The sequence below is a fragment of the Fusarium sambucinum genome, chromosome II (assembly GCF_050947815.1).
Source record: "Fusarium sambucinum isolate potato_lamoka chromosome II, whole genome shotgun sequence".
In the NCBI taxonomy this organism is placed as follows: domain Eukaryota; kingdom Fungi; phylum Ascomycota; class Sordariomycetes; order Hypocreales; family Nectriaceae; genus Fusarium; species Fusarium sambucinum.
In genome coordinates, this window is record NC_139293.1 from 7,906,019 (window position 1) to 7,928,896 (window position 22,878).

Sequence of the window (22,878 nt, forward strand, 5' to 3'; positions counted from 1 at the left end):
GCCTTTACAAGGCAATTTACGGAACAATCAGCAACGAAACATGCTTTACGACCTTGTGTTACCCATCTGAGGGGGCGCATTATGTACAGATAGACTTGGTTGCTATTTCTTCTCAGGAAGGGAGATTCAAAAGTTTGGGGACATTAAGGTGGCTGGCTCTCGTTGCGAACCTTCGCTTGCTCACAGCAACGGCGTTGGCGCTTTCGAGGGAACCCACCAGGACGGCGTTGACGGTTTTCTGACACTCTGGCTGTTGGCCTATACCACCCTACCAATGGTCCTCGTTTGCAGGCACGATCAACGCAGAGGTTTTATGCGGTTAGGGTTTTTAATGAAAGACATGTTAAAGTATTCACTCGTCCATTATTTATCTGTGAAATGTTGCAATGGTAACGAACAAGAATTCATCTAGTGTGAAGTGTATTCGTGTGGTATTTCTAAACTAAAACCAAGAGTAATTCGTGATGTACATACATCAGTGCAAGCTGGTGCAGCCGTAGTGAACGCCGGTGACCAAACACCTGCTTAGTACAGAAAAAAACAAAACCATATCCTAAAACAAAAGAAATGCAAAAAACAACCATGGTTCTATGCCGGCTGATGATATCCAACAAAGTGCAATGTTTTCTTCGCTTGGGCAAAATCTCAAAGGGGATTCACGACAACAGTATCAGCTCTTTCTGCAATTGTATATTTCTTACTCGGAACGGTGCCGAATAGTGTTTCCATAACCTTGCCTTTCTGTTGTTTCCTCACATCGCCGAGGTAATGACTAACGTCGCTTAGGCCCTGGATCTGGTCCTCAAGGGTAAGTGTTGTGGAGTTGACGCCGCGAACGAGAGGCGAGACAAGTTTACTGCGGAGTGTCTCGAGCGACGCCTTCAAGGTCAGGAGTTTGCCGTTGTGGTCAACGAGAATACCTTTGTTGCGCACCGTCTTTTCACGCACATCACGTAATAACAAACGGTTCTGCTCAAATTTGCGTAGTTCGGCAGCTCTTGTGCCAAGGAGTCGTGTCCAAAGGCTGGAGAGCATATCGGCGTGAAGTTCTTCCTGCGCAGATGATTCACGGACAACCGTACGAGCGAGGTTGAGAAAGTGGTGATCGACGGCTTCGAAGAGGGCAAACAGAGTGACGCTATGTTGCAGCTCTGCTTGGATGGAATCCTCAAGGACAGTGAGAAATTCAGTAAACAGGAGCTGCACCATGCGCTGTTCTCTTTGTGGGTTCGATAGACCGAAGACGTGGCTGGTCAAGCGGCCAAGAGTCGTAGGCGAGCCAGTAGCATCCTCGAGGATGTGGGCTTGAGAAAGGAGGTTGTGGATATTGTCATAGGCTGACGATATGGTCGATGGCGAGGGAGATGAGTTGAGCCGATTTAGATGCATTTTTGCCCAGTCCATAACATTGAGAATACTGTGAGAAGGTTAGAGATATGTAGGAATCTATATGGGGGACGACTTACCCATCGATATCACCGTCCACTCTGGCAAAGAACTTGGTCATCTCCAAAGCCAGTGTTTTCATGGTTTCACTAAGGGCGTCTAGATCTGACACGATGCTAGTTGCATCTCGCATGTCGCTGCTACGCACGCTTTCGCCAAGATCCCAAACAGCCACACTCGTGGCCTGAAGGTCATGTACTTGAGAGACAGCATGCTCAGAGTAGTAAATGAGGGGCTCAAATGAGCGAGCGAGTCCCGCGACCTTTACAAGGTCGCCTACGGGACGCGGAGCAGCGGGCTGTAAAAGTGACTTGAAGAGGGAGACGGCGAAGAAGCCAACAACAATGGTGCTTAGTGTTGTTGACCATGTCCGAGTCACGGCCTTGAAATGGTCACGTATAAAGTTGATGGCTGTCTCGATAGGCTCAGTGCGTTGCTGAACTTCCGCTCGAACAGCGAAGCGGATATCTGACCTGTGTTAGATACAGATTGAGCAAATCATGTCACACTCTCATCACTTACAATTGTCGGCTGGTGGTTCGTGTAAGCTTAGGTCTTTTATAGGAGTTGCCCTTTCTTGAAGTTGAAACTGTATTGTGGTGTCGTCAAACGTTCCAGGACTGGCGCTCCTCCTCTTTTCCGGACTCTGGCTTCCCTTGGGTAACCTTGTACGAATTGCCCTTTCTAAAACTCCATCGTCTTCACTATCATCCAACTCGGGTGTGCTCTCCATTAACGTGCTCATGCCCCGGGATGGAAAATGGGATGGATAATTGGATGGAAGATCTTCAGGACCTCTCCAGAAGCCACTACTCCGGTTTCCGTTTCCGAGTCTTCTCCAGGCTGGAGGGGAGTACCCACCCGCGGACGCGGTCTCCGAGTCCTCGAGATCCCCTTCTGTCATTGCTGCTTCGCTGCGGTGGGCTGAGTGGTGGGGCAGCGATGGACTTGGTGGGAGATCGAAGTCCTGTAGGGACGCGTCCAGCATGTCGTGAGGATCCATGATCCCGGCCGTGCTTTGAAGGTGATGAGGCATGGCGAGAGTCTCGACGAACACGGCGCTCTATTTCTTGGAATTGAAGTTGCTTCTGCTGCTCAAGCAGTAGGTGTTGCTCTTGCGCCAATTGCTGTTGAAGGTAATGACGACGTTGCGCAAGGACGATATCCTGTCCGGAGACGACCAATTGTTGCTGATCTTCGAATACAAGCGCAGATGCTGCGAAGGGTGGTGGTGGGAGGGGCTTTTCAAATCTGGCTGGTGGACGATGATCTGCTGGATCTCCAAATATTGGCCTTAATATTGACGCCAGAGATGGCAATGGTATGCCGAGGCTGGGGAATCGGCAGGCGATAAGACGAGGTAGGTAGATGATTGCAAAGACAAGAAGTAGAACAACAGTGATGAGGTAAGTGCTCGGCGCAATTGTAATGCTGATAAGCGAGACGTTGTTGTTTACCGTGAAGAAGGAATTCATAGAGACGACTTATGGGTTGACTGAGTCACAAGAGCGGTTTTTGTTTCTGGCTTGTCTTTGACGGACGTTGAGTAGGTAAGGTTATGTTATTGCGGTAAAAACGGTTTCAAGTAAAGTTTATTGAGACGTTGGATAGATAATAGGTAAGAGGAGGAAAGGGAAGAGGGTAATTGAGTGTTATGAATGTCCCAACTATTGAAAGGCCCGAGCAGGTAAGTGCCAAAGTGCGCAGGTACAGCGCAGCAACAGCAACAGCAACAGCTGTACTATGCAAGGATGATGTGTGGAAGACACCTAGGAACCTAATAATGGAGGTCGCACTCTGACCACCAGTTGGTTTAGGTACCAAGGAATGGAAGAGGGAAAGGATGAAATGGGAAAGAATAGGAAATAAGAATGGAAGAAATGGAAGACGAACGATATGAAACACACAACCTGGAAGTATTGATTCGGTTATTTGACTAAGATAAGGTACATAAGAATGCACATCACTTGCCAGGTACCGGCAGGTAGACACTGACAGAGATGGTCCCTTACCTTGTCCTTCACCTTGGTAGGTAGTCTACCCCTCGCTCTCTTGTCTAGGTTCCCCTCCAAAGGCCCCAAAATCGACGAGGTTGGGCATACCCTTGCTCTGGACAACGCATAACATCCAATCGAAACCCTACAGAACTGAACCCCCGCGTTAGTCCGCTTTGAGTGAGAACCGTCATCCACTCTACGCGTTGACCTCTCATGAAACGCGAAAGTTAAGAGGTCACATGGTGTCTTTTGTTTATTGTTGTCTCAGATCTCCCTTATCTTTCCCTTATTCGATGCTCTCTTATGATGCGATCCAGTACGCGAAAATACCACTGACGAACTATTAATCGCGTTAGCTTTGTTATTCTTTTTTCCCCCAGGGTTAGGCATTTAGTTAGTCTACGGTTCGTGACCATGTTGTGATTTTTAGCTCGCATAGCCAATAATACCGCTACTATGACTCGAATGATCACGTTCTTGATACGCTGGCGGGACTCTGTTGTTGATGCCCAGACTAGCACAAGAGGACCACTTGACGAATCCAAGAATTGTGGATCTGGGTCTGAACTTGCGGCCTCTCCAAGACTGACCAAGATAGTCTCACGGACCAAGCGGAAGAAAGAGTAATACAGTGACAAGATAATGCACAGCATGAAAATCATTGTCTTTAATTTGTAGAACCAGTATATATCTATTGTATATCTAGTTTGTTTACCACTCATCTCTTTTTCAGAATGTTGGTACAAATCTCATGCCCATAAAAGCATCGCCAATACATGCCACCACCCACTCCAACCATGCATCCAGTCCGATTCAATACAAAACACCCAAACTCTATGCACAGATGCCAGCATCAGGGAATCTCGACGTTGGGGTTCTTTTCCTCAATGTCCAATTCACAGCACAACCGTCCCAAGAACTCAACTCTTCTCATAGACGCCTTGAGTCTCATACCCCAACCAACGCACTCGATTATAGGTTGAGAACACTGCGTGAATAACTCAATCACCGTCTCCGTCGCCATGGGTTTGCTATCGCCAATCGCATTCTGCAGGTTCAATCCATCCTCGACTTCCACCACTGAAGGCCGCTCGGTTCCTTTCCATGGAAGGGGAAACTCCTCGCACAGCATGTTCACAGCTAGAGACTCGGCGAGCGAGGCATCCCACTTGTCCGACCCTGTGAGGTTCTTCCATGATTGGGCGAAGCAAACCGGGACGTTGTTACTCCAAACTCGAGGGCCATTGTGTCGGTTATGCACGTCGTACATGGCTGAGCCTTCTTCTATCAGACCCCACCAAACGACGAGCTCGGTTTCGGTTTCATCGTCTCCTAAGAATATGACTCCGTATATGGGATTTTGTGTTGGCTTGATTCCTAGCTGTCCGGCGACAACGTATCGTTGAGACCCTGTATAGGCCGCGCGCTGCTTAAGCTCACGGTCTTTGAGAGTCATATTCACTTTGAAGGGAAAGCTTCCCCGTAAACGGATTTCTGGTTCGACTGTATCTGACTCAAGAAGGATTGTCTCTGTCTTGAATTCAGGTTTGTATTCGATGGAGTGTATCGCTAAAATGGTCAGTTTTGAAAGTTTGTGCTTGTGCTCGGAGCTTGCACTCACCATGTCGATCGCCGCCGGTATCCAAGTATCCCGACTTCATGCGATCGTGTTCTATCACCATAATAACACTCGTAGGATCTCGTCGAAACACGCCTTCAGCATAAGGACTCTCCCCGAGAATTATTGCTGGTCGTGATAGAGTATCTGGCGATAAGCTGCAGTCGAGAACAGCCAGCCACCTGTCCCCAGCATCTATAAGCTCCGTCTTGTCATGGTTCCAGCGCGTTAATTTGCAAGGACACTTCCAGACACGAACAACGAGTCCTTGATCTGTTAACCTGACCCCAAACTTCTCAGAATCCTCCTGTCCGGCGTATGTGCGTAAGTTGAAGTTGGCCGGGCTATCAGCTAAAAAGTGCATCCGTTGCGTTTTCGTTTCAGGCTTACGGGCCAAGGGCCATCTCCATACGAGAATGGACTGATCTGGCGACCTTTTGAGAATCTCCTCTTGTAGCCGCAGGAAAGCTCTACTGCCTTCGCCGTACAGAATCGCCATGTTAATGCCGAAAATACCCATCAAAGCATATGCTATATCCTCAACACGAGTCGTTTCTCTCTGAGCCATCCAGCCCATCCTCGTGGCCACATTTTCACGCTGGAGCTTTGTCGATGTCCTTCGGTCCTTTTTCATATCGGGCTTGTGCAAGAATGTCTCATCAATGCCTGTGATTTCGCTGATTGTTGAACACAGAGCATGTCGTTCGCCTAGAGGCGACCAATTGTGATCGAAGAATTCCACCTCACTGGGGGCGAGCAGCTCCTGTAGTGTCCAGCCACGAGTGAACCAGCGGCTACCCTTCAAGCTATCGGCCAATTCGACCCCGACTTCGTGGAGGAAGACATCTGAGAGATAGGCGTAGCATACTTCGGAATTGCTATACCAGCGGAACATGGAATTGATGGCCTCTGAAAGCTCTGCGCTGCTGGATTTGTCGATGCAGCACGTGTCAATCCATATGTAATTGAGCTCGCGACTCTGCGCCCTCTCACAAGACTGAGCTATCTTGCGATACCCAGGTCCATTCTTCTTTCGAATCTCGTCCATGCGCGCGGGACTCTGAATGTCATCAAAGAGGACCTCATCGTTACCCCACGTATGCGACAAGATGGCGTATTTTTCAGACCCCTCTTCCAGGGTCTCAAGCTGCAGCGTCTTGGTATTGACGAGTCTCATAGTTGTGAATGGGAAAAGAGAGAAGAGATGGAGGAAAACATGAAAAATTGAAACCAAACCACACCAAACACTTTCAATTCATGAGATCAGATCCAGTAACGTTTAAGGGGTGCAGTGCAATTTGTAGTGGCGGAGCACTTTCATGCTGTCCGTTGTCGGTTTCAGCCTCGTTGTTGGTCCGTCCGGGGACGAGACGAGACAAGGTCAGGCAAAACCAAGGCAAGGCAAGGTCAGACGCGGACCATATAATATGACAAGCGAGTCAGGATACGGATACCTACCTATCTAGGGTTGGGGTTGAGAAGCCAATAAGATGAGTCAAACCCCCCTGTGGCGAATGCCAAATCTCGCTGACAGCTAATGAATAGATCAGTTGGACGTCAACAAGAGTTATTACAAGTGGGTTAGTTATTTTATTAAGAAATACAGTCGGAATTTCGATAGTTGTGTCCCCAATTTACGCGCCGGCAACAAAGCGTAAAGCTTATTTCTCTTAACTTAAGCGCAAATGCTCAGACCTCCGCACTCAAAAGAATCAAACTTCGCATAGATGATGCACGTGACGCACCTGAGACAAACCACTTTCCTACCTAACTTGATGCAACGACAAATAACCAACCAACCAACTTAGTAGTGCAAGGATTAAATACCTAGGTAGGTACAGAGTAATATTACGGATAATAGGACAAAGCATTAATTAACCAACTCCTGAAAACACTCTTTAAACACTTTACCAATCGCTTAGTACCATATGTTATTCATCATAGAGAAAGACTTCTACCCATAACACAACGAGCCGTCCATCTTTTGCCCAGTCGCCAAAAAATTGCGCTTTCTCATTCTCCATGGATCAAATCCAGCTCTACGGGTGGTTAATAGAATACCTGACGCCGCTCTTACCCAGCAAAACAAACCATCAAGCTTCGTAAAGCATGTCTCAACATACAGCACCCTATATCTAGACGCATTTCTCGTTCTTGATGCCCATTTTCTAATCGATCTTGGCATTGGCAAGACTTCGAGCTGTTGGGTTGCTGAGATTGTTCACTGGCTTCACACCTTTGTATTTACCCTGCTTCCGGAGGCGCTTTCGCGCTACCATGACAGGGACAGAACTCTTGGTGACCAGGTAGTTGGAGAAAGATCCCAAAATGACACTGCCACATGTTAGTTATCTAACCTTAAAAACCCCAGCCGCAATAATATAACTTACCCCTTTAGTGCACTTCTTCCACGACTTCCTATAACAACCAGAGTTGGATTGACAAGGTCAATCACTTCTGTTATCAAGTGTTTTGGGTTCTTGCAGTGCAATACTTCCACAATGACCCTCACTTGAAGAGTTGTTTTTCGTAAAAGGCGGAGCACTTTATCGGTGATTTGCTTAACGGCATGACGTCGCTCATCCTCTGCCCTTCCCCTTTCCCCTCCTACTCTGCTTGATGGCGCCGGAGAGGTGTTCGGGGTGTTATTCTTCGAATCACCTCGAATCGTATTGCGCACGAAATCTGGCACTGCAGACATGGATGGGGCGGCAGATCTCGAGTTGGCAACGGTGTTGATCGCAGCCGCTTGCTCCTTCATGGCCTTTGGATCGTCAGGAACTGAATTCTCAACCCCACCAATGCCGGTCTCTTCATCCACACAGTATATGCACATCAACGTATCGCCGTCTCGCAAGACCGTACCGATAGCCCATTCCAGGGCATGTGTTGATTCGTCGCTCAGATCCGATGCAACCAAATATTTTCGCAATCGGTGTTGCTCGTCTTCGGCCTGCTGGGCAATCTTGGCGAAGTCGCCACGGTAGATCATGCGAATAGCCCGGTGAGACTCGTTGTTAGAGATGATGTTTGACATGGAGCAGGTCAAATTTTGAGCTCTCTTGATGTCATCCATATCTTGCTCCTCATCAGAGTCGTTCGCCGAAGCAACAGCTGACATCTGGTCATAAGCTGTCTTGGGATGCACACCGCTGCCTTTGTTGAGCCGTGTGTTTTCACCTAGAGGGGTTGTGACCTTGATCTCTGGCTCATCAAATAGAGAACGGTATCCTTGTTGCTTTGATACAGTCAACCCTGGAAAATAATTTTAGCGATTGGCCAGATCTAAAGATGGGTGTTCACGTACGCTCTTCTTCTGCAGCAGCCATAAGACTCAGTGATTTTCGGCGTTCTTTATCGTCACCAGACTGGCCCATGGTGTCGGGATTGAGTGACCTAGGATCCTTCTTACGACCACGATCTTCATCGTCAGATGAGTATGGCTCGTCTTCTTCACTGGAACCTAGTGCTTCGCCATCGGGACCTAGATAGTCTTTTATCATACGGCCACTATTACTGGCTTGGCTCTTGGGCAGTGCCGATAAGCTACCAGTTGAGTATGCCAAATTTGCGTCGGAAAGTCGACGATAAGCGCTGCTTAAATCCACGATAGTGCCGTCATCCAGCATAGCTGTACCGGGACTTAGTGTTTGCGGTACATGGGGCGACCTGGACCGTGATCCTAGACGGTTATGTGGTGATTTGGATTTCCTACTGCTGCCGCCACCAAACCAGGAACGCTTGCGATCACTTTCACCTGGAATTTGAAGGCCACTGAGGTCCGTATTCCTAAGTGCTTCGCTCATGGCATTTACAGATGGCATTCCAGATGGCTTTCTACCGGCCTGTGTGTTTCTCTTGGGGAGTTGCTGGCCTGTGTTACGAGTGATGATATCTGAAAATTGATAGCCTGAGGTAGGGTCATTCCGAGAAGCTGCTCGAGGTCCAAATTCGACTGGATTAGATGCAGCGTCGGAAAAGCTTCTAGTATGTCCAGAATTGGCAGGTGCAAGGGATGCTTTGGTCATAACTGGGGAGTTGGGAGTCGTGCTAGTGCCAGAAGGCTTCGCGGCGGATAGAGGTGTGTCGGTATCCAGCATGCTTCGGACTCTAGGCGGAGGAGGAGAGGTGGTATCGAGCATACTCCGCACCGGACCTTGGCGAGGAGAGCCGGGCGCTGGTTGATTACCGACATCCAACATGCTCCGAACGGGAGATCGAGGAGTGGCATAAGGCGAGGCAGATCGCATAGCGCCTTGCATGGAAGGTTTGGGTTTAGGCCTGTTTTCAAGCAATGCCAGAACTTCTCTGCGCTCCATGTCGAGCATGGCCTCTATGCTCATAGGTTGGTTGTGCGACATGATGGCGAAAAGATACAATCGGTACTGATAAAGATGGATATTTGTGTAGTGAGGGTAAGAGTGCAGCGAGAGCTGAATCGGACTCAGTCGTTGTGCCAGACGAATCAATAAATTTGGTGGGGATCTTTTAGACAGAGCTCAGAGTGTAGTATGTAGGCCGAAATAGTATTGCGCAGGCCTGAAACTATACTGTACAAGTGCTATCACCTTTCGATTCGATAGCGAACAGGTGTCTGAATATACTTGATGACGATAGTTGTTTAAGCCGAAGTAAAAGCTATCGTGGACAGATTCGAGTCGATACGTCAGAGGGAACTCGGTGAAGCTGGCCGGCGCTGAATGGCGGCGTAGTAATGTTCGGTTCGTAATATCGCAATTCGGTACAAGAGCTAATGCTGGGGAGTTACAACTGGACTGAACAAACAGTCATATGTGCTTCGCCGTGACGAGGAAATGAGTTGAGATTGAAGAAGGAAAGGAGGAGAAAGAAGAAGAAGAGGGGAGAGGAGAAGGTTGATGCCGGTAGTGGAATTCAGGTCTAGGCTCTGGGGAAGGAGCAGGTAAGGCGTGGAGTCTAAATGTTAGAGGAGTTTGAGCCCAGAACAGAGAGCGGCGCAGCCCAGACAAGCCCCCCAATTTGGGCCACAGATGTGTGGTAGATCACCGAGTAGTGGGGTAGAAACAGCTAGGAATGCCCTGGAGGTTGGGCACTAAGATAACTATTGTGGCAACGATGTGCATGGACAGCACAAGCCATCGGTTAAGGTATTTTTTAAAGTGGTGCACCGTCACTACTACTACTGCACGAGGTTAATTTCCTCGTAAGCCGAACCTGTAGATCCGAAATCATTTATAGCAGATGAATAAATATCCTCAGTTCAGTTTTTGTTGCTAAAGTATTAACAAGCTCCAGATGGATCTGATCACTCTTTACTGGGTTGCGGGATGTGGAGTCATCATGTGAAAGCATCATTCTACCGTCTCTGAATCGAAGTTTTATCATTGGATGATAGACTTCACCGGTTTGGGTCCCAAACTAGGATCACAATAAGAATGGAATGATTTCCTAGTATCAAGATGCAATCTCCGAAAACTGTGTTCAGCCATTATTCATCCGCCAATCTGGATAATGCCATGGACGTTGTTTTTAATCTTTAATGTCTGGTAAGCATAAATCGACTTTCCAACAGTTGGATTAATTTAGTAGTCTCTTAACGGCCAGGAGTTTTATTTTCTCTCAAATATCCGTGAAGTAAGTGTTGAAGACTTTAGACTCAAAAGAAGCAATGTACATAGTAGGAAACTTTTAAAGTAAATCGAATAGTGGTAGAAACAAACCAGTATGGTAGTACTTCCCTACACAGAAAAAGGAAACAAAGAGAAGGCATTGAGACTGCAGTTTCACTTTGGTTGAATGAATTGTAGATTTATTGAGGGGGTTTCAAAAGGATTATGCCTCCATTTTTTACTTCTGGTATTCGCAGAAACACAGGTTTCTTCCAATATCGACTATAACACAAAAACTTGACCATCGAGAACATAATAAACGAAACCGATTGACCAGTCCATAAGTTCAGACTGTGTTCTTAGATCATTTGGTCTGTTATCTATTATTAAAAGTAATACAGTTATCTGAAAACGAAGGAATCTCCGTTTTCGATGGACATTTACTCATTTCGGTAACATGGCGCAACTCAAAATGTCTTCAGAACACAACTAAGTTCGAGAGAGATTGGAACAATCATTTGACACTCGATGAATATTTACAGGCATTCAGTTAAAGTGCAATTCAATACGAACCTTCCATCACCAAAACTTGACTCCTCAGTAACGTGTAGCCTCCATCTTATACCCCGGCACGTTCTAATCTGGACCGTCGGCATTACTGTCCCCGCATCGGGCCCGGATTCTCGGTACCATCCGTGGCTGTGTCCGATATCATCGATTTTGTTCCCACTCGTTTACGCGGGGCCCAATCAGTGCATCAAACTCCATACAGAGTGATTCCTGCGCTTGTCTCGGGGTAGTAGAAAACCTGACTATCGGGGTGACGAAAAGCAAATCAAGTACTTTATGCTGAGAATGTCAGCTCAGACATGGATCTAGTTCTCATGCCATGGGTCTGTAAAGCACATCGCTACCCCGCCGAGTAACATCACCTTACAACGTTCATATCAGAGCACAGGGTAACCTCGATTGTTGGTGACTTTTGAATGCCTCTTTTCATCAAATGGCTGGATATAGTTACATATTTGGCACATCTACTGTACAACCCAAAACGGAGCATGCACTCCGGCCTTGTCCCATCTAAATCTACATCTTCTTCTTGACCTTGAGTTTGTTGGACCCAATGTTTGCTCGGGCTGACGTACCCAGCTTGTGAACCATCTTGCGCTTCTCCCACACACCCGAACGTCCTTCCACGACAGCAACAATCTCCTCAGCGATTCGGTAGGGGAATTGCTTGCGTCCGCTGCCCTTGGAGGGCTTCTTGTTGATAACGTCCAGAATCCATTGGAAGGCAACTCGTCGTCGCTGCCTTACACCCAGAGGGACGGGAAGTTCTAACGCTCGACCACCACCACCGGCACCCGCCACGTTGCGGATCTTGAGGAGAGGAGCCACCGAGTCAATGGCGACGGTAATGTATAGAATCGGATTGAGAGGGAGATGTGTAGCCGGGGGAGTACCGGGCAGTAGGGGGAATTTCGGACTGTAGATCGGAGGTGGCGCGGTTCGGAGGTAGCTCATGACGATAGCTAGATTCTGAGTCACTTGTTAACAATTGTCCTCCAAATCTTTCTCAAAGACTCGACTTACTCGTTGAGCAACACTGAGCTTACCATCCTTCATGAGGAGTCGAGCAATTTGCTCCAGCACAGGATGGTAACGCTTCTTCATGTTGAAACCTTCCGGCCAAGGTCGCTTTGGTAGACCAAACTTGTGTCCAGGGTTTTGCATCTCAGTGCTGTCGGGCGAGTCCAACTCAGCCTTCTCTGCTTGTGCAACGAGAGCTTCGGCCTTCTCAGCCGAAGGGATGGTACCCTCACGGTAAAGAATATCCTCCTGCGCTGGTGTCAGACCACCCTCAACCGGGCTTGACTGTGTGCGGCCGCCGTAGAATATTTGCTCGAGTGTCGCATCGTCGAGGATCTCGTTGGAAGAGGCTGGCGAAGACGTCACCTAGATGGCAGCCCCATTAGCTGCTGGACGTGGGGGCCTTTTGAACAACCAATTCCTACCTCAGCATCCCTATTTCTTGTCGAAGCCGCAGGGACTTCACCCGAGCCAACCTGGGAGTCCTGGGCCTTTTGAGCGTTGTCAATTGCCTTCGGGGGCTGGTCGTTTCCGTCGTTCGAGTACCATCGATTCCTTGGGAGAGCGTTGACGAATGGGGCTGGTCGGGGGGCGACAGGTCTCGACCGAATTGCGAGAGCTCTGCATGCGCCCCATATACTCGTTCTCGGAGACATGACTGAGCTCCGCGGTGCTTACAGCGTTCGTGGAGCGAGTTCTACAGCAGCCTCGTGGCTCTTGTGATCAATGGATGGACAAGTTCGCGATGCAAAACTCAGGTAGCGCGGGGAAATAATGTTCCGACTACTGTGGTCCCGCTTTAACTTACTACACGAGAGTATCACAACGAGGAAATGTCAAGAAACACTTAAGAAAGCCGCAAAACAATTGAAATATTTTGCATGGACGAATTGGGATTGTCGCCAGAGATCATTATGTCAAGGTCGATATACGGCGTCGAAACCTTTCGTGAAGATTTATCATCCACATCTTTGTCTTGATAGGAATAAGATTGGTCTAATACATCATCCGCACAATGTTGAAGAAATCACTTTAACCACGTTATTTGATCCAATTGCTTCCACGCTACTTGTAAAGCATGACGAAGATTGCGGTCGTTTGATATACGAAGCGCTACTCCATTGACATTTGTTGTAAATGATACCCCATAGATCACTCTCAAAGCCCACCCATATCTCAAAGCACCGAGATCGGCTGCTTCAGTAGAACAAGCCACGGACCGTTATGGACATGCAGTTTCATGTGATACGCTGCACCAACTTACACCCGGATCGACCGTGGCTGCACCAACGTGGGGGCACAACATCGATTGAGCATGAGCTTCCATTTCAAGAAATGAGCAGTCAGCCAGTGTAAGAGCATATGACGCTGCAATGATCTGTTGGTTCATCCAAGATACAATGTAACATCCAATCAAGTCAACTTGATCTGTAACAACCAACCCTTCCTAAGGGAGTGGTGGCGAGCATTCACTTACAAAGGGCATGCTATATCATGAAAAGTAAACATTCTTTTTGGAGCTTCTAAGAAAGTTCGAACCAAACCGTATAAGTTCTAAGCCCATTCTTTTCCTGTCAGACATACTTTTATAAACATCCTTAATGAAAACCCATTGGCCCAAATCCCTCGTGTAACTATTCCGTCAAACACCAAACCAAAACGTTCATCCCTTACCGACATATCCTCCCAATTCCCATGTCGTACAAAAACAAAATTCGACTTCACCTCGTTATCTGTCTCGTATGATACAACCCAAACCCAAACAAAGGTCTCTGTTGTTACAGCGCTAGTTGCGCGGTGACCCTTATACCTCCCTGTTTTGCTGGGGTGAGGTTACCAAACTCCGGCTGTATGAAGTGAAAGAAGGAAAGACAAGAGGTGAACCGCAAATATATAAATAAGAAAAGGAATCCTCCGTTTTTAGCGATCATGGTAGTCCAATTTGGCGAAGGCCTGCTGCATGAGCAAGCCAAGCGTATGAGAAAGGTGACACCCGCGCCAGAAGCCTAGTAGCCCCGACTTCGGGTGGGAGAGCCGGACTCTGAACCGGTCAGCCACTTGACTGCACATTCAGCGGCATCTTCTCTGGCATTGTTGATGTTTTTGCCGTCATACCAGAATCGAGCTGGAACTTTCTGGCCATGGACAGTCACTGTGCTTGACCAAGCAGTTCTTCCGCCTGGAAAAGTCAAATTTAGCCAAGATCACAAAGGCGCAATGTGAAATGAACATACCACGGCGATCTGAGAAGTCCTGGAATACTGGATTGGTGATCGAATTAAGTTCACAGACATCTATAGGTAGTCAATATTAGAGCTTTGAGCCTAAAAAGCGAGTTAAGGCTACGTACTCTGGAGCTGGTTCTGCCATGTGGTGGATTGGGTGTCCATTGTCGTTACTGATGAGTTTTGTTGAGGAAATGTAGTCGAGATTTAACGTCTTGATACCAAGCTTGATTCTGAGGTTGGGAATGATATATAAAGCAAGATGATTGATAGAATAGGCTCCAATGGCTAAGAAAGAAAGAAATTGTGTTCGAAGTACGGTGTTCGAACTGATGGATTTGACTAGAGTAGTGAGGTGAAGATGGGTTTATATATACAGTCAAGCCAAGCCGTACGCAAGGGACTGCTAGGATACACGCGGCGTCGGGTCTCAAACAAGATGGCGACAGTAGGTATGCTGAACAGTAGCCCAGCCGATGATGTATCTGCGAGGCCTGAAAGGTAGGACGAAGGCGAGCAGACAAGTTGGGTCCAGGATGCCGGGACGATGATGTGGCAGAAGAGGATTAGATGCCGTTAAGCGGAAAGGATGACCAAGACGGCAATGCGGGCTGTACGTAGACAAGAAGCTTGTGTGAGGTTAAGTTGCAGCTGGTCAAGGATGTGAAGCCACTGGTGATGTGTTGTACGGCAAAGAAGATGGGCGTTCAAGGCGATCACAAAGAAGGGCTGGGGAAAGAAGCGTCGTAAGAAGAGGCTTGAGGAGGAATTACATATATAAATAGTTAAGAGGATCCGAGACACTAGACTACTGAGTGAGCTCGAACGGATTTACAAGCGAGATACTCAGAAAAAGAAAGACTATAGTTTTGCTGACAGGCAAACTACGCAACAAGCGTACCGTCCATCGGTATCCGTAGACTAACACTACTAGGGCCCTGTAACTTGGTAGATGGGGCTCCAAGTTGGGTTTGCTTTTTCTACCCCTTGGGGGGATTAGGGTGGAATCTGGCACATGAGGTACTCCTCTGGATCAAAGTTCACGACGGGTGTGGACTAAACTGCTTTGACCTCAAAATGGGCCGTGCCGTAACCCGTCAGTCTAAGACGGACGGCAACGGGAGCGAAAGCGGGTAGAGAGGCGACTTGCTGTAAGACTAGAATAAACTATGTGCTTACATAGAAGCTGATTCGGTCGATGTGAGGCCTAACAAGGCTGACCTTGATCAAGACAAGCGAAATCCTATCAATGTGCGATCTGGAGAGGCAGGGGGGTCTATCTGAGATGAAGAAAGAATAAGAAAGAAAAGAAAGTAAGGGAGGGGGCGTGAATAGTAAGACATATTCGAGGGCGTTGATAAGGTGCAGTAGGTAGAGTAGATTCTCCGTAGCTCGTGGCCGTGGAGCTTTCTCAGGCGCAAAGGTGCAAGGGGATGGATGAGCAGGCGGATGTATACGCGCGCAAACATCCGTGCGACAAGCACTTAGGTTGATTTGGAAAAGGCTGAAAGTCACTGGCACGTTGGGCCAGATAGAAAAAAGCAAATTAGACTTGTCATGGAATAGTCCACAGAACAAGCAAGGCAGTCAATAGTGGGTGCATACCAATATTGCTAGGTACGAGGCAGTGGGAAAAATTAGAAGTTTGAGGAGAAAAGAGAAGAAACAAAAACAAGGTGAGGCTGACCATGACGAAATTAGAAAAGAAGCAAGAAGTGGACGGAGAGAAGAGACGACAAGACACAGAAAGAAAGATGGTAGCAGTTGAGTTCGATGCAGCGGATTCCGGACAATGATGATGTGCAGAATGAGGTGCCATGCTTTAGATGATGTTGCACACAAGCATTGGAATGCAGGCACAGGATCAGGTCTATATGTGAGTTGGGTTGATATAGCATCTATCCAAGGAGGTGAAGGAGAGGAACATTTTGAGGTGGTGAGGAAACAAGACTTGCATTTATCGCCGACGAGGTAACTTCCAGTCAACCAGACAAGATTCGAGCCTAAACCCAAGCCCAAGTCTGAGCTTTTTAGTAAGTAGCTAGGCTAGCTGAGGCAAGCTAGTCCAGGGGAGTTGTAAACGAGACAACAGAGCCAATAAAGCAGTACCTGTGTGCTGGGATTCGAAATGCTCAAGGGTTAGTCAGATCCATGTGTAGATGAAAACCTTCCTTTGTGATGAAAATTGATAGATGATGTGATGGCAAACGAAAGGGGGCAAAGACTCGTAACTCGACTAGGAGATAAGACAAGGCAAGGTCATTGAAGGATGGAACTTGTAGGGATATGGATGCGTGGGTCTTTCCTGGTTCTTTTCTTTTTTTTTGCTTTTTTCGTGTTCTCATTCTTCGCCCATGTCTCATCTCCTTGACCGTTCGAAAAATTTGACGTTTTTTCTTTTCTTTTTCTGATACTGCAGGCGCCATGATGTGGATGGAGCCCGTTGACCAAGATCACCGTCATAGCGTGGGATAGCATAGTCTAGCGCTGAAGTTCTAGCAGTCTATCCTGGTCTGGTAGCCTATTCCAGTGTGCCCAGCTCGGCTTCCAGCATCTAACTACCCGGCAAAAAACATCCCGGGAAGGTGCCTGTCCGGATCTGGATGGAGCATGTGGGGGAAAGTGCCATCCAAAGTGCCATCCGCTGCAGTTTGGCAGGCAGTCACGGCTGGAGTGCCTTTCTTAGGCTAAGTTAGTGCTCCAGGACGCTAAAGAGAATAACATCTACCGGTGACGAACCCCAGCTTCAAACAAAGCAACAGAAATATTCGGGCCATTGCCAGCCCTTTACTCTCGCTTAGACCAGACTCAGACTTGTCATCCCTTTATCAGAGCCAGCAACATGGTCAAGCCTCTATGCATGATCCAAACCTTCTTGATCCATGCTGTATCGGTGCCGATTTAATCTTGCTGTCATCGTCGCGATCATCGTACATCAATCTCGAATACAGATACCCTCGGCGACATATCAAGGGAGCCCATGTGGACCCAACCAAAACGGTATCGACTTGTCAAAACATGTGCGGTCACTTGGCGATGGGTCTTCGCATCTTCAGTACACTAATATTAGCCGCGTGATGCGACGGATATCAGGATGACCTTGTATCATTCCATCATATCTTGGATCGCATACCTGAGAGCCGACTTCACCCTGGTCCGAGGCACTCGACGAGACTTTTTTTAATCCTCTACAAGTATCCTCGGCGACTCACTTCAGCATGTATGCCATGTGCAAAGATTCAGATGGTCACGCATATCACCATCAATGCGAAACAGACTTTTTGTTCGAAGCTGGCATCAAGGATCCTTTAAAGAGAAGCAGGCAGCCGAAGGAAACAGTATGGGTTTATGCCTTCTATATCCTCAGCATGGTCTTGGAGACGCCCCTACACGATTGCTCAATATGTCAGGAAGTAAAATGTTCGCTGCATTCTGAGCGTTTCGGGTCCAACGACTGCCGAGCCTCCTACGTACATTTTCTCGGAATACTGACGTTTGGGTCGATGACATGCCGGACCCCTGCATGCCGGCCCGTTAGCCTTTCGGTTGAAGTTCAAGCATCTGTCCAGAGGTATTCGAAGACTAGTGAGTGCCAATCTTTATTATAAGCAGTTGGCACGAACTGTTTGTCCCATAGCCTTGGCCTTTGTACTCTTGGTGTTCCGGTTGCATTTATTTGCGATCCTTGGCCCGAGCAAGATGACTCCTGTTTGTGTTGAAATTATAGTGACACCCTCTGATTCAGTCCAAACCAAGCAGTCAAGGGACCGACTTGTCTCAGCGGGCTATACCTCTTATGACAACCTTCTTCTCTCACCTTGTTTTCTCTTTAATGCGACAACAAGACCAAAATCATTACGCAACTTTACATACTCGACAACGAAAATAACGTGCCTATTTTGAGTGTCGAAGCTGCTATACATGTTCAACCCCACGCCAACATCCCACTTATCCCTGCAGCTAGGACACACGATAACATATTGTGGTCAGCTTGGGCATTGACCGGTACCAAGTTGAGCGATGGCAATATTTTGAAAGTCTGTTTAAGTAATATTCTCATGATACGACGTTTTATCGACTTGACCTCGACCCTGCGGTAACCTAATCCATGCTGGATCAGTCATGTAGGACAAGCCGACAAGGGAAGCATACAACCACACAACTGCACCAAGAGCATGCTCCCCAGTCCTTGCAGCAACCACAAGTGACGTGACAGCAGCAGCTCTGTGATCCGGCTACCGGCTACCGGCCGCGCCTATCATGCTTTAGCGTTCTGTTGACTGTTTGCTCAACCGCCCTTGTGGTACTCCAGCAGTTGTGAAGCCATTCTTCACCGGTCTGGAGCCTGGCGTAGATCCCCACGTCAAATGCTGCAACGTGACCACCCTTCTACTTGACTCCTTGCATATTCTCCAGCCCTGCACCTCGCCGTTTTAGACAACCATGCCACTGCCCGTTTCAGTCTTGCATGTTCAACCATTGTCTCCTATCGACGCTTGGAATTTGCCTACCTCCGAAGCTTATTGAAAAGAATCCACCAAGAGCTGCATGTAGCCTTTTATGGTTTGAGTCTTTGTGTTTATGTAGAAGCAGCGCTGGCTGGAGTGTAGTTCGGCATGGTTGATTAATAGTTTGGCCGAGCCCAACTCCAATACCTGATGTGTAACGAGATACTGAAGCACGAAAGAGTCGGGAGTAACAGATGAAATCATGACCAGCTCAAAGCACCAAAGTTCTGCGTATGTGGTAAGCTACCGTATGAACGATGCATCTTTGGCTTTCTTTGTTAGTACTGGGTATGGATGGTAGATGCTAAATACTTCAAGCTGGGTATATGTATTAGAAGATTGATGTGCGATACACCGACCCTAAGCATTAGGCCTGGGGATTACATGCGTAGATTCCCATATGTAGGTAAAGGAATAAGACATGGGACAGTTGCAGGGCAGAGACTCGCCTAGTAGATCACTTCATAGTACCTTCAAAGGAACTAATGTGTTTGAACAAGCTTTAATAGGCTCAAAGACTAAAATGGGATGCATCTCTAGTAACTTTATATCAACCACACTCAACAACATCGGGCTAATAATACGTTTAGTAAGTGTGAGATCAACCTAGTTTGTCCTATCTTGTATTATTGGCAATATGCGCCACGTAATATTGTACGCATGGGAAACTAATGCGTGAACTAGTATAAGTTTATACATTAGAGGGACTCATTAAAACCACGAATATAACCTTTGCCGCATCCTCACAACACAACTGAGAGAAAGGCTAGTTTCTTTCACAACTATACTTTCATATACATAATACATGTCTAGCTCATCTGGGTAGTAATTACTAATTATAAATCCACACGTCTCAGAATGAAAAAATTACAATATAGTTCTAAGAATTTGACCTTGACCAGAAAGGCAAAGGAGAATAGAGGATGGCAGGAAACTTGACAACTAAGCTTGGGATAGAACATGTATGGACTAATAAGAGCGGCATAAAGTGACTCAATTATTATGTTTTTTAGGTTATGAGTATGTATTAAGTTTTCTGCAACCCTGAGGTGAGGCTCTGCCCCATCAACCTCGTGGATCCTTTTTAGGTTCTGCATGAATTATTTAAATCACCAGGCCCAGTTGTGTAGTAATAGATGGGGCATCGTCCTATAAAATTGGCTCATGCATTTCGATCCAGCCTCGTTATTCCATCTTTGTGAGGAACCATTTTTTTTCTCGCAAAGACGAGGCAATTCATGAGTTTGTTCCTTTGACTGCAACATCGAATGCTTGTAGACTTGGGGAAGTGGTGCCTTTTCTCGGACCGACAATGGATCCGCTCACCCCATATGTCATTCGACAACCATGATTCCCCGAACAACAGTAGGCAGGTACATCTATCATGGTGAACCTGCCAGTCAGAAATGCAGATCAATCATTTATCATTAATTGGACATCTCGATCAACCCAGAAAAGATCAATTGGCTAAATCTTGATTCCAGAACTTCCTCACGGCAAAAAGTATAAATTTCTAGCGCCGTCCGCCAAGCTTATTCTTCCCCGAAGTCTACGTCACCGCGAACTCAACACCAACGTTCAAAGGTAGAACGGGAAACGAGAAACTGTCGATCTCCCCACACAAACTCCACAGGTCTCCGGACTCCAGGTTTACTTTGGTAAAAGTTAAGCCTCGGGGACTGTTCTCTGCCCTGTTCACGCCGTGGTATCGCCGAACATCGCAATGGGAGAAGAAAGAATCCCGTTCTTTGGGTCGGGTTGAGCATGGGCATACCATGGGCTTGGCTCAAAGTTGGCTTTTCTCATGACGATGTTACCATCCCCGCTCCCTGCCTGTCGGGGCGACAGAGTTTGCCTGGGCTGTTGTGATTAGGATATATGTATGAGCGTCAGCGGCTCCTCGAATTCAATTTTCTGCTGCATCGACTGTACGTGGTCGTCAAAGTGTCAATCATGAAGTTCTCGCTTTTCTTAACGGCTGGCTCACTTGCCTGGGCCAGTCCATCAACTCCCAAGTTGGACTACAACCGAGCTCCTCCCAATCTGTCAACCCTAGCCAACCTCACCATTTATAACACATGGCGTCCACGAGCTCACGTCCTTCCACCTACTGGACAAATTGGAGATCCTTGTATGCACTACACTGATCCCAAGACTGGACTTTTCCATGTTGGCTTCCTACACGAGGGTGCTTCTGGTGCCACAACAGATGATTTGGTTACCTACAAGGACCTCAACCCAGGCGGTGCACCTTTCATTCGCGCTGGAGGTCTGAATGATCCAGTTGCCGTTTTTGATGGATCAGTCATCCCTGTTGGCATCAATGGCACGCCTACGCTCTTCTACACCTCTGTCTCATACCTCCCCATCCACTGGACTATCAACCACACCCGCGGCGCCGAGACCCAGTCCCTCGCTGTATCTACAGACGGAGGACGCAACTTCACAAAAGTTCGAGGCGGCCCCGCTATTCCGGATCAACCTTTTGCACTCAATGTTACAGCTTTCCGTGATCCCTTTGTTTTCAAGAACAAGGAGCTCGACAACATCCTGGAGAGCGAGCCAGGTGTATGGTACAGCGTGATCTCTGGAGGCGTCCAACAAAAGGGCCCTAGCATGTTCCTCTACCGTCAGTATGACCCTGAGTTCCAGTACTGGGAGTACATGGGTGAGTGGTGGCACGAGAAGGCCAACACGACCTGGGGCGAGGGTATCTGGGCTGGACGCTACGGCTTCAACTTTGAGGTCGGTAACATTTTCAGCATCGATGAGGAGGGTTACAACTCTGACGGTGAAACCTTTATGACTTTCGGTGCAGAATGGTCTGAAGCACCAGCACCTAGTCAAGTCTCACAATTTCGTGAGATGCTCTGGGCTGCAGGAAACACCACCATGGAGAAGGGCAAGGCTAAATTCACCCCCACAATGGTCGGCAAAATGGACTGGGGACACTCTGCTTATGCCGCTGCTGGCAAGTACCTGCCCTCTGACTCAAAGGCGTCAAAGAAGAGCGGAGCGCCAGACCGGTTCATCAGCTACTTATGGCTCACTGGAGACTACTATGGCGACCTGAAGCTGTTCCCTACCCCACAGCAGAACTGGACTGGAGCCCTGCTTCTTCCCCGTGAGCTTACTGTTGGCAAGATCAGCAATGTTGTCGATAACGAGCTTTCTCGAGAGGAGGGTTCATGGCGCGTTGAGAGAAACGAGTCAGGTATCCTGGAGCTCGCCACCATGAAGCAGGTTATTGCTCGTGAGCCCATGGCTGAGTTCACAAAGGTGAAGCCCATTATTGAAGCTGGTCGAAACATCAGCAAGTCAGGATCAACCACTTTTGACAACAACCCCGACTCCAAGTTCTACCTTCTTAAGAGCTCCATCTCCTTCCCCAAGTCTGCCCGCGACTCTGACCTGAAAGCTGGTTTCCAGATCTTGGCTTCTGAGAAGGAGTCCACGACTATCTACTACCAGTTCTCCAACGAGTCTATCATCATTGACCGCAGCAACACCAGTGCTGCCGCCCTTACGACCAGCGATATCGACTCCCGAAATGAAGCTGGTCGACTCCGTCTGTTTGACGTTGTCATCGATGACGAAGAGCAGATTGAGACCTTGGATCTTACTATTGTTGTTGATAACGCTATGGTCGAGGTTCACGCCAACGACCGATTCGGTGTGGCCACCTGGGCTCGGTAAGATTACCCAATACCCGGCCCTATGACGTTTTACTAACCTTTTTTTAGTTCCTGGTATGCCGATTCAACTGATATTCGCTTCTTCCATAGTGGAAGTGGTGATGTGACATTCAGTAATGTGACGATTTATGAGGGTCTTGCCGATGCTTGGCCAGAGAGAAATCGATAGAAGATGGATTATGTATTATATGTAAAGTAGATATGACTTATT

The 22,878-nt window shown here is 47.7% G+C and overlaps 6 protein-coding genes across 6 annotated transcripts; 1 reads left to right on the forward strand and 5 right to left on the reverse strand.

Annotated features, from left to right (window-relative positions):
• Positions 1-645: 645 nt before the first annotated feature.
• Positions 646-2,921, reverse strand: FSST1_009518 (uncharacterized protein; the record flags this gene model as incomplete). Its single annotated transcript, XM_083226499.1, has 4 exons — positions 646-1,417; positions 1,467-1,914; positions 1,969-2,255; positions 2,308-2,921. The coding sequence occupies 4 exons, from the start codon at positions 2,919-2,921 to the stop codon at positions 646-648; spliced, it is 2,121 nt and encodes a 706-aa protein (XP_083085479.1).
• A 1,375-nt stretch (positions 2,922-4,296) lies between these two features.
• FSST1_009519 (heterokaryon incompatibility protein-domain-containing protein) lies at positions 4,297-6,238 on the reverse strand (the record flags this gene model as incomplete). Its single annotated transcript, XM_083226500.1, has 2 exons — positions 4,297-5,012; positions 5,065-6,238. The coding sequence occupies 2 exons, from the start codon at positions 6,236-6,238 to the stop codon at positions 4,297-4,299; spliced, it is 1,890 nt and encodes a 629-aa protein (XP_083085480.1).
• Positions 6,239-7,229: 991 nt separating this feature from the next.
• On the reverse strand, positions 7,230-9,422 carry FSST1_009520 (universal stress protein; the record flags this gene model as incomplete). The annotated part of the gene is made up of 3 exons (XM_083226502.1): positions 7,230-7,395; positions 7,452-8,316; positions 8,369-9,422. The coding sequence occupies 3 exons, from the start codon at positions 9,420-9,422 to the stop codon at positions 7,230-7,232; spliced, it is 2,085 nt and encodes a 694-aa protein (XP_083085481.1).
• Positions 9,423-11,735: 2,313 nt separating this feature from the next.
• Positions 11,736-12,895, reverse strand: FSST1_009521 (mitochondrial 37S ribosomal protein uS7m; the record flags this gene model as incomplete). The annotated part of the gene is made up of 3 exons (XM_083226503.1): positions 11,736-12,188; positions 12,243-12,605; positions 12,665-12,895. The coding sequence occupies 3 exons, from the start codon at positions 12,893-12,895 to the stop codon at positions 11,736-11,738; spliced, it is 1,047 nt and encodes a 348-aa protein (XP_083085482.1).
• A 1,350-nt stretch (positions 12,896-14,245) lies between these two features.
• On the reverse strand, positions 14,246-14,629 carry FSST1_009522 (uncharacterized protein; the record flags this gene model as incomplete). The annotated part of the gene is made up of 3 exons (XM_083226504.1): positions 14,246-14,418; positions 14,474-14,533; positions 14,590-14,629. The coding sequence occupies 3 exons, from the start codon at positions 14,627-14,629 to the stop codon at positions 14,246-14,248; spliced, it is 273 nt and encodes a 90-aa protein (XP_083085483.1).
• Positions 14,630-20,925: 6,296 nt separating this feature from the next.
• On the forward strand, positions 20,926-22,836 carry FSST1_009523 (glycosyl hydrolase; the record flags this gene model as incomplete). Its single annotated transcript, XM_083226505.1, has 2 exons — positions 20,926-22,664; positions 22,716-22,836. The coding sequence occupies 2 exons, from the start codon at positions 20,926-20,928 to the stop codon at positions 22,834-22,836; spliced, it is 1,860 nt and encodes a 619-aa protein (XP_083085484.1).
• Positions 22,837-22,878: the final 42 nt, after the last annotated feature.